The sequence below is a fragment of the Populus nigra genome, chromosome 4 (assembly GCF_951802175.1).
Source record: "Populus nigra chromosome 4, ddPopNigr1.1, whole genome shotgun sequence".
NCBI lineage: Eukaryota > Viridiplantae > Streptophyta > Magnoliopsida > Malpighiales > Salicaceae > Populus > Populus nigra.
Genome location: NC_084855.1, coordinates 7,313,412 through 7,324,908, shown reverse-complemented (window position 1 = coordinate 7,324,908; position 11,497 = coordinate 7,313,412). Strand labels below are relative to the sequence as shown.

Below are 11,497 nucleotides of genomic sequence, written 5' to 3'. Positions count from 1 at the left end.
GCTTGAATGTTCCAATTTACAGGCCAGCATTTTGTATTTTTTTATTTGTTTTTAGATATAATTTTTAAAAAATAAAAATATATTATTTTTATAGTTATATATACAAAAGCATTTTAAATAATAAAGTAACCCGCAATCAGATTCCTCATCTGTGAATAACAAAGCAGAACCAGAGTAATACTACCTGCAGGTCCCGATAACAAGACCAAAATTGCGCTGCGGCACTCGTGATGTGTTTATCGCTGCCTAAATTAAAAAAATATGATCTGTAGGTGCAAAAAAGGTGCTGGGCATCCATGTTTGTATCTGATATCCAAAACAAGGCCAATTCAAAGCCTCCTGAGGACTACATTCATGTTAGAGCAAGGAAGGGTCAAGCAACTGATAGCCATAGCCTTGTTGAAAGGGTGAGAATTACAATTCAGTTGTATACCATACAATTTTATTCAATCAATTGGAGTAATTTCCAGATTAGCATTAACACTGGTTAATTAACATGTTGCCAGGTTCGAAGAGAGAAAATTAGTGAACGAATGAAGCTTCTCCAAGATCTTGTGCCTGGTTGCAATAAGGTGTGTTGAAACTTTCAGAATTCGAATACATTAGCTTCAAGAACATGAATTTTTAATTGCTAAAATAAGGTTTGTGTGTCCATGTTAGGTCACAGGAAAAGCCTTTATGCTTGATGAAATCATAAATTACGTGCAGTCATTGCAACGGCAAGTTGAGGTAAATTAATATATATTTGTGGAAATGGACAATCCTCATCTTGTTTGAAAATTGAAGCTCCATGCCTAATCATTGTCCAAGGAAACAGCCAGCCAGCATTGTATAATCTTTTCGTTTCTTCAATTCGGGGTTTTCTATTTACAAACAAATCTTGTTTATTCTAGGTTGCGCGCAAGGCAGCCCCAACAACAGGAGGGGTGAAGAAGCCCAACAGATACAGACCTGGAACTGCTGCTCTTCATGAAATTCACAAGTACCAGAAGAGTACTGAGCTGCTCATCAGAAAACTCCCATTCCGAAGACTTTCACAGAATTTCAAGGCTGATTTCCGGTTTCAGAGCCAGGCCGTTTTGGCCTTGCTGAGGCAGCTGAAGCTTGCCTTGTTGGATTGTTTGAGGATACTAATCTTTGTGCAATCCCTGCCATGCGGGTTACTATCATGTCGAGGGATGTTCAGCTTACCGTGAACCCGTGGTAAAAAAGCATAAAAACCCGTGGGTTTTCACTTTAGGATTTTTCTCTTGTTTTTTACCTTTTCTTTCAGTTTTTTGTCATTTTTTATCAGTAGCACAGACAAATCATTGATAAGACTGATGCGTCAAGACGTGTTTATGGCATAGTATGGGTGTAGGTATTAAATTCTCTTTAATCTAATAATGATGGCTGTTATTTGTCAATGCTTTCTTTTGGTGATTGTAGTGAACTTTTACATGATATTTTTTAAAAATATTTTTCTTTTCATATTTTTTTTTTCAAAACATTAAATCACAAAACAAATATTAAAAAATTATCAATTTAATTTTTTTTCAAAACAAACATACTTTTAGAAAACATCTCAAACAAATATTATTGTTCTCGCACTCGGACCTAATTACCTGTAATTGGGCTCTCTCTTCCGTCCCAGAACAAGCTCGGAGCACAAATAATCAGTAGAGAGCAACGGCTTTAGTCAAGTAATCAGAACTCAAACTTCTCTGACCTGGATAAGGGTCCCTGCGAGATGAGCTGATGCATAATTATCAGATGCCGATTCCATCAGCAGAAAAATGAAGTGACATTTTAAACCACTTAGCAACAGATCTATATATGAGAATCCGATTCGACTTTGCAATTTTTTTGTTCGATGGATGTACATAAAACTTTTAAGCAGAATAAAGCAGCAGCACAGCACCAAACTATAAACTTGATAGGAGAAATCCCGCAGGCAATGTCTTTCTTGAGTAATCGAAGGGAAGTATGTGTTATTAATATCTAATTCAAGATTCTTTTGGGTTTTAAACTGTAATGAGTACCTGTTACATAACAGTTGAAGCAGAAAAGAAATGATGGGAAAAAGTAAGCTCCAACTTAAGATGGCAATAACTCTCGCAAGCAACAAATTCTTCGTGTTCAGATTTGAGCTTATTTCTAATAAACAAGACAAAATTTCTTATTAACTTACTGACTCGAAAAGGACATTCCCTGAGAAAAACACCTCTCATTAAGGTACTAACTTGTTGGTGGAAACTTCGATTTAGGAGCAGAAAACAAACTGCATGGCGGTCTTCAAACAGGCACCCACCTACAGAGGACCCGGAAATGTGCCATTCGCCCTTTGCTCATTCCATCTCTCTACCTGCCACCCGATAACAAACCAAAATTAGGCTTACATAGCATTCATATAGCAGGTCAGGTGACAGACAAGAACGTAGATCCCATTTCAACCATAAAAGAGTAATATTATGATCTGCAGCAGTGATTCATGGTTAGGGAATACTCGGCTCAATAACCATCTAAAAAGCCAGCATCAGCATGCAGCCCCAAGCATAAAAGAGAAGCTTAAGTATAGTAGCCAAAAATAAGATGCCTCGTGAGCAAAGCACTGCTACCAGAATGATCAAGGACAGAATTTGCGTGTGGCAGTTATAGAAGCGCTTACTGCCTAAATTAAACAAAACAAAACATGGATTTGTAGATGATGTTGACTGACAATGATGGAGTTGGCTGTTGTCTGATAGGGACTTTTATGGAATATAAGCCTTTTTCAGGATATGATATTAGAGAAATGGTCAGCGCTACAGTACAATACAGGTTGACATAATTTATTTCCACAAGTAAAAAAGATAAGAAGACGATGTAAGCATTCCTAAAAACCAAAAATAAAATCAGCAAATTAGGTCATTGACCCGATTGGATTTTATAAGCTCAATTAATTTATTTATTTTAAAACTATAGTGGTAAATAAAGTGGAAAAAAATGATACACAAAAAAGTTAAAAATATTGACCCAAATCCATCCAGAATAAAATGCCAAATATGCAACTTAGTTGTGATACTAGGGTAACCCTGTCAAAAGTAAATTAAATAAAATCATGAAATATATATATATATATATATATATATATATATATATATATATATTTATTAATGTTGAAAGATAAAAATAAAAAAAATAGTATTTTTTTTTAAAAAACAATTAATAATAAAAATCTGAGTCAAATCAGGTTAACTCACTAACCCCGCAATCATAAGCATAAGATTAAGATAACCCTATAGAAAGAAAAGAAAAAAAAAAGTAAGAAAATCAATTCTCAACCAATCAAATATTGAATGATTAAATTGAATTTTAAAAAGAATCAAATGTTGAAGGATCTCATCTGATAACAAAGAAAAAATAAATGCGAACATCATAACATCATAAAAAGTAAAATGAAAAAATTTGAAGCTCAATTTATAGCAAACAAAATATTAAATGATGAAATTAAAGATAAAAATATAATTCAAAAAAAAAACTCAACCCGAGACCACTCAAGTTAACATGCAAAATCTACGACCTAGTTATGATATTGGAGTAACCTCATCAAAAGTAAATTCAATAAAACTATAAAGCTTATTTATCAAACATCTCAATATTGAAGGGCGAGATAACCCGACTCAATTTCAAAATCAGCAAAAAATCCAATAAAAAGCAAAAAAAAAAATAACATAGCCAATTTCTAATCCAATAAACGTTGAAAGATGAAAATAAAATAAATATAAGCTTAAAAACAAGCAAATTCAGACGAATCTCCTAAACTTGAGTTAATTTCTCAAATTCACAACCCATGAAATTCTAGACTTGTGTTCTATCAAAAAGTTCAATTCTCAATCAATTTAATGTTAAAGTATGAAATCGTAAAAAAATTCAATTTAAAAAAGTTGTCAAAGTAAAAATAAATAAATCAAAAGAATAAAAATCAAATCTGATAGAAAAAAAACAAAGAGGGATGAAATCGCAAACAAAATTCAATTTTAAAAATTATCTCAAATAAAACAAATAACAATCAAAATAATGATAACCAAATATGACATAAGAAAATTAAAGGATGATGAAATTAAAAAAAAAATTAATTTTATAAATTATTTCATATAAAACAAACAGCAATAAAAAAAATAAAAATCAAATCTGAAAAAAAAATAAAATGAAAGGCTATTTTGAAATTTTAAAGAGTCAAACATGCAAATCAATGAGACGAGGGGAAAAGCCATTAGTGCAAAACCAAGGGTCCATTGACTATACACGCCATTACATCATGGAGGAGTCACCGTGAAGGCAACATTTGGTTACTTAATGACGACACGCAAGGGTTGCCCATGTGTAGACAGGTGCAACACGTGCATCAAATAATTTTTTTTAATAATATTTATATTTATTAAATTACTAAATAAACCTTGTAAAACTAATTATAACAATAAAAGGACAAGAATGCCCTTGGATAACTTAAGTTTTTTTTATTTTAAAGATAATTAAATCACTTCACTATACTTACAAAATTAAAAAGACAAAAAAATCCTCTGAGTAAGTTTAGTATTTTTCTTTTAAGTATAATTAAGTCCTTTTAGTGTAAAAAAAAAGTGATCAGACCGATTTGTTCGAATGCATTTATAAATGACCAAGACATATTACCCCTGATACAAAGGTTGTTGGTTTTTTTAGAATGACAAAATAGCCATATCTATAGTGAACTTGCGACTTGGTGCATCTGAATGGCTGATGACTTCTAGTTTTTATTTATTTATTTATTTAATTTGATGCGCCTGTTTGATGAGGGAAATGCGATTGTCTTTTGCATGACAGCAAGTCATGCTGACATCAAAAAGATCGAAAGCCTGGCTAAAAGTGTAAAGATGAACCTTATAGAGTCCCTAAAGGTAAAACCCTGAATGCCAGGTGCCGGGGGTTTAATATGTGATGAGAGTAATGATTTTCAGGACGCTTTGCACACAAATTGGGACACCAATTGACATGGAATTTGGAGTTTAAAAATTTCATCCTGAATAGCAGATTCAAAGCTAATGCTCAATCAGATCAACAAAGGAGTCAACAGTGTGGATTTCAATGCACCTTTGGACAAATAAATCTGGAGTTGAGCAGAGGACTTGGTTGTGAGAGAACAGTATATTAATCTTAAAGGTGATTTTTACGCTCATCCAGTTGAAAACTAAGATTATGTCAAGACTTAGATTTTTCTTTCTTCAACATCCATGACATGATGGTGATATCCACATAACATGAAGATTCTTAACTTACAAGACTTTTATGCTAGGTATACATTATTTGACATGTAAGAGCATTAAACAGCTTTTGAACAGCCTGTGTGGTTGAAAGTAAAAACTAATATCATACTCCTTAGTATATTGAAGATCTCAGATATACGTACCCATTCACTAGGGCAGAGAGAACGATAATATTTGGCAAACTTATCACACTCTGAAGCACCTTCACCCTTGGCAGCTACGCACCTGGAGAAAATCATAAGAATCAATGTTTTATCTTGGAAGAAAGAGCCAATGTCAAGTCGGAAAAATAATGACAAAAAAAAAAGATAACGTGATGAAAACAAAAGAAGCATGGGCATGGTTGCACTCACCGATGATACTCAATGTATCTGGTAAAGCAGTGCCTTGTTTGATTTGTGGTTGGGAAGCGGTAATCAGCTGGTGCTGTCTCAAGCTACAGATCAACAAGGCAATCCCAACACGGAAATAAAAATATGGGAAGCACAGATATGCAAGTAGAATGAATATGACAAAATTATGCCATCATCAAGCAGAATATCTTGATGCATGGTTACCTTAATCTCCTTCTTCTCTTCCACAGCCTCTTCTCCTGAGTTCTCTTCTGTACCTTCATTGGTTTCTTCAGCAGCGGCAGGAGCATCTTCACTGCTGCTTTCATCAGTAGTGGGAGCTTCAGTGCTTTCTTCAGCGGCAGCAGGAGTATCTTCAGTTTTTTCTTCAGCAGCAAGTGGTGGTGCTTCCTCAGCTTTCTCCGCGGCCTCCTCAGAAACAGCAGTCGCTGGTTTCTCCTCTTCTTTTACTTCTACAGGTTTTGAAACCACATCTGTCTTCTCTTCTTTTCCCTTCAGTTCGTATCGCTGCATGTCAAAGCATGAGATGTAAGAGGTTAGTCAGTATTAATAGCAGGCTGATGCAGAAAGAATTTGTTGAGCATGCTAAATGGCCAAAGGGCTGAAGGTTTAAACATCTGATCACACTTCAAACAATGCACTTGTATAGGTTACTGAAAAAAGGACGTTTACATGTCAAGTTCGAAAACGTAGAGACGTTACAAGTAATTTTTCTAAAAGAATCAATCTTTTTTACAAATCAGCTTGCAACGGATAAGCTCAGAACGTATGAACTGGTCAAGCTGCAGGTGATTTTAAACTTAAGTAGGAGCCTATATTGAGGTCAACCAGACTGCCTCTCTCAACTGTTAAACTTATGTTGATCTCTTGATGAAGCTCAAGCTTAATGGGCATCACAAAACACAACAACAAGGCTTAGACATCAATCCATTGTGTCACAATCCTACACATACTTACTCTTTGCTACTTCAATTCGGCAATTGAAACATACTCACAGGTCCAGTAGAAAAGGCATTCACTTTTGACAAAACAGACAGAACTTGGTACCAAAAATGCAAGTTTCAGTGACATTATTAACATAAAGAAGAACACTATTGAGAAAATGTATCACGGCAAAACCTCGTCAATTGCACATCCCTTGTGCAAAACACATATTTTTGCATAACCTATAACAACTACAAATCGAAATCATCACTCTTCCACACACCAAGAGAATGAATCAGAATCAACCATCGAATTTCACCTTCATGATTTAGAACAAAACCAAAAAAAGAAAAATATTTTTTAAAAAAATCCAGATAATGAATCAAAGCACAAAATCATCCTCAAAGTAGTCTCATTTTCTCTAACAAATTTCTATGTTAAATGAAAATGAATAAGGATCCAAAATAAATCCAAGCTAGAGAGACCTCAGATAGTGTCGGCGTTTCGGTGGCCATTTTTGTGGAAGAAGAAGCGACAGCTTTGCAGTTGAGTTGGTTCAACAAGAGCGAGCGGCCAATCAATGATGTCGAGAAGAGAAACAAAGTCAGCGTTTGGGTTAGGTTATGAACTGCTTGGCCTCACCACTCACCAGCAGCTTCTTTTACCGCGTTGCTGTGCTAGTAAAACTTGGTTGCAGGCTGAGTTGTAAACTTGCAATACGAGTCCACTCATTACAAGCCACGTTTCCATTTCACGGTAGTGAAAGATAGCTTTTGGAAGCTACTGGCTGGCTGGCTCGGCTCGATTTTATTTTTCTTGGACCGATGAATGGGGGATTGAGATGAGAACTGGGCCGAGCTTAGAGAGATTAATCTCGACTAAAAGAAATGTAAAAGAAAAGGCTCACAGAAATGTTTAAGGTCCAATAAGATTATCTCCTTTTCAAGGTAACTTCTTTGCTGCCTCATTTCAATTTTTTGTATTTTAAAAGTATTTTAAAAATAATTATATTTTTATTTACTTTAAATTAATATTTTTTTGGTATTTTTAAATCACTTTGATGCGCTGATAATAAAAATAATTTTTAAAAAATAAAAAATATTATTTTAATATATTTTTAAGTGAAAAACAACTGCAACTACATTCTCAAACATGCTTTTAGTCACCAGAAGTAACTTTAGAAGAAAAATTATCAATTCTTAAAAAAAAATTAAATGTTCAGATTTTTTTAAAAAAAATTCCCGGCTTGAATTTTGTTTTTTATTCTCCTAGTTAGGTTTTTCCCAAATTATATTTCATGAAATAAAATAAAATAAAAAGAATTTTTTAAATAATTTAAATTTCTTTTTTCCCAAAGAATTTTAAACAATTTGAGCTTTAGATAATAACCAACCTTTGTGCCAGTGCAGCGGGGTTGTGCTATTTTTTTTGAATAAAAAATAATATTTAGGTACTGAAAATAAATTAAAAAATATAAAAAAAAATTATCTATGATAAATATGTAAATATACTAATTAGGGCTAAGCTAACACAGGATATTTTGTCAAACTAGTGGTTCATATTATGAAACTGTAATAATCTGACTGAAAAAAAAACGAATTATAAAACCTTTTAAAAAATATTTTAATTTTTTAAATTCGTGACCAGTCATTAAACTTAAAGTATCCATTCTAAAAAAATCATGATATCTAGTTCCCAAAAAAAAATATTAAATGATAAAATTAAAAAAAAAATATAATTATACAAAAAAAATATAATTATACAAAAAAAATTTTAAATAACAATTCAAAAAATGATGATTAAAATCATTATCACTACTATTATTAATAATTAATATTGTTATTATTACTATTATCATTATAATCACTACTATCATCATCATTATTATTATTATTATCACCATCAAAACTATTGCTAACATTGTCATTATTATTAGCAATGATAGTGGCATTTCTATTAATATTATTATTATTTTAACAACCATTGTCACAATCATTATCACATTTATTATTATTGTTGCTAAAATTATTGTCATTATCACTATCATCGCAACAACTATTATTAGTATTTTTATTATCATCATTGTTTTTCTTATTCTTCCTCTTCTTTCTTTTATTTTTCTCTCTAATATTATCATCATTATTGTCGTCGTCGTCGTCGTTGTTGTTTGCAGTAGTAGCAACAACAGCAATATTGTTACCACCGCCATAATTATTATTATCACTACTACCGTTAATAATATCATTATCATCATCATCATCATTATCATTACTAATTTGGACTAAAGGAATTGAAAAATAAAAATGATGACTCATTAAATAATACACATAAATAACAAAGTAATTATACCTTTCAAATGAGAAAGTGGAGGCAAACCCTAAATATCAACGAATAGTAAATCTAAAAAATCAATACTCATATGCTATAAAGGATGTAAATTGATATGTTAGATTTGCCCGAATGACAAGCAGTGTAACTAAAAGTTTTAAAAAATAATAAAATAATAGAATTTCATTGAAAATTAAATGATGCAATACACATGGACAAGGATGACTAGAATGGTAATGCTAAAGTTCATGCGACACATGAATAACAGGAAAGCTATGAGAATTAGGCATAAAAGACAGAACATGAAGGATGTAAAGTCTATTTTTAACAGTGATGAAAAAGAATGATAGCTTTGGAAATACAATTATTGATGAGATAAAAATGACCATAAAATTCAAAAAACACATTATTATTGGTAGCAAACTAACATATAAAGAGCAAGGATTTTGTTATATTAGAAACATGTAAGATGTAAGATAAATGATAAATTTTAGGTGCAAATAGGTGTGTGAATATGAGAATCATCAATAGTAAAGATTAAAAGATTTTATCATCCCATACTTAAAAGTGATCTAAATCACTATATCACTTCATATATACAAGGCTAATAATATATGAAGAGACATGATGAGTAACTCCAATATATGAGTGTCAATTAAGAAAATCTTAGCCAATAAAACTAGTAAAAAAATCTATTAGGATTATCGAGTTCATCAAGCCAACAAGCTACAAGCTTTTCATACCTCCAAACCAAGAATTATTGATACCTTCATTATTGGTCTAAAAAGGATAGAAGATGACCATATGATCTTAAATACAACACAATTGACATCTTGAATGAGATTGTGGAGTGGTATGATTTTAAAGTCATTGAGAGTCAAAATTACTATATGAATTATGGGTTGAACCATGATCACGTCATCAATAACCTCACACACTATAGTTAAATCCTCATTATCACCAAAGAAGTTATAACTAGAGTATTGATTGCGTTTTAGTCGAGGAACAATAAAGCGGACTAGGTGAGTTAATGGTTTAAGAGTCTTAATTTCATTGTCTTATCAAATAGAAAGATTCTAAAAACTACTTTTGTTGATAAATTCATGACCTGGATGTAAATTTATAGATATGGTTTGAGTTGGTAAAGGGATTTGGATGTTAATATTGTAACATGAATGTATCCTTTAAAGATTTTCTAATTTTTTATGCACTTACATTATGATACTTCAAAACTTAGTGAGTAGGATTTATTGATAGAAACATCAGGGTTAATCTTCACAAAATGTGCAACAAGAAAAAAAAACTTAAGAAATTTTTTAATATCTTTTCCACTCATCCAAGACATGTCTATAAAACTTGCAAACCAAGACATTAATCACTAATGATTCATAAATGTTTTATTAACTATGATGATTTTTCATAGTTAATCAATGAATGTTCATTAATAAATGTTCATAGTTCATGAAAATTCATAAACACATTAATTCTTATTGCATTATAATTTATGTATTGGTCCATGTATTGAGATATTTTAGGGACTAAAATTACTAATCAAGCAAGGACTTGGTAACAAAAAATATTTTTCATTAACCAAACCCAAGACCGAACTTATAACCTCATTGTTCAATCCACAAAATTATTTTGGGGTTGAAACTTTTGCTATTAAAATGTTTTTTAATAACAATTTCTTATCCATCTTTAATTGTTTTTTTTAATATATTAATATTTTATGTTAAAGTACTCATGTTAAATTATAAAATTCAATATAGTTTTAACTTATATGTGAGTGGTAATCACAGTTAATATTTAATTTGATCTTAAAATTATTATAAAACAAATTTTAGCAATCCCCTGTGTAAATAAAAAAAAAAAATTATCTTATCAGCACGAAGACTCAAAGACTTGGTAAAATAAAGGCACAGGGAATGCTATCATATAATTTGCTTATCATGTTAAGTTTGATTTACGTACGAACAAGACAAAACAAATTGCCTGCCTTCATGGATTCGAAGTATAATTATCGAATATCTAATTTTCGCAGGCACATATAAAACTATTTTGCTCTGGCTGCTGCACATATAAAACTCTCGAGGCCCATTGACATAGCCCCAGTAATCCAGCCTGAAGTTACTATCAAACATGAATTTATTTTTTGTAGACGGATAAGTAATTTTAGAGTAACATTGAACTTATCAAGCATTAGTTTTCTCGAATTCATGTTCTAAGAAAATATTACTATTGAACGTAAGAAGTGCATTTCACCTGTGAATTCATAGGATTCTCCTCGATTTTGAAAAGGGAGAGTGGAGATTTTTTAAATGATTTGTGGGAAAAGAAATTTGAAGAATGCAATAAAAACAAACAAATTCACAAAAGTTTTTGATATATTCTGATATAACAGTATCTTAGCAATGCGATAAAAACAAACAAACAAACAAGAGCTTCGATGTACTCTGATGTAACAGTTTATTTACTTCACGTTTGGCTGGTTATTTAATGTTCATGGTTTTACAACCCGCCCATTTTCATCTATCAAATCGTCAGCTGAATAAAGCTCAATTATAATCTGTTTGTTTGCTTGTCAATTATTATTCGAGAAGGCCTTCGAGAGTCTTTATAGAAGGAATA

The 11,497-nt window shown here is 31.6% G+C and overlaps 1 protein-coding gene across 5 annotated transcripts; it reads right to left on the bottom strand.

Annotated features, from left to right (window-relative positions):
* Positions 1–1,506: 1,506 nt before the first annotated feature.
* LOC133692486 (cytochrome c oxidase subunit 6b-1-like) lies at positions 1,507–7,315 on the bottom strand. 5 transcript variants are annotated; one of them, XR_009841900.1, is made up of 6 exons: positions 7,027–7,314; positions 5,822–6,124; positions 5,618–5,700; positions 5,408–5,489; positions 2,223–2,344; positions 1,507–1,734 (listed from the first exon to the last, which is right to left on the bottom strand). XR_009841900.1 is itself a non-coding variant. In XM_062113477.1 (5 exons), the coding sequence occupies exons 1-5, from the start codon at positions 7,054–7,056 to the stop codon at positions 2,291–2,293; spliced, it is 552 nt and encodes a 183-aa protein (XP_061969461.1). In that variant the 5' UTR covers positions 7,057–7,314; the 3' UTR covers positions 1,942–2,290. The 5 variants fall into 5 exon arrangements, 2 of the variants coding, with proteins under 2 accessions (XP_061969461.1, XP_061969460.1); XR_009841901.1 differs by having other exon boundaries at positions 1,507–1,722; XR_009841899.1 differs by lacking the exon at positions 1,507–1,734 and adding an exon at positions 1,942–2,136.
* Between the last annotated feature and the right edge of the window lie 4,182 nt (positions 7,316–11,497).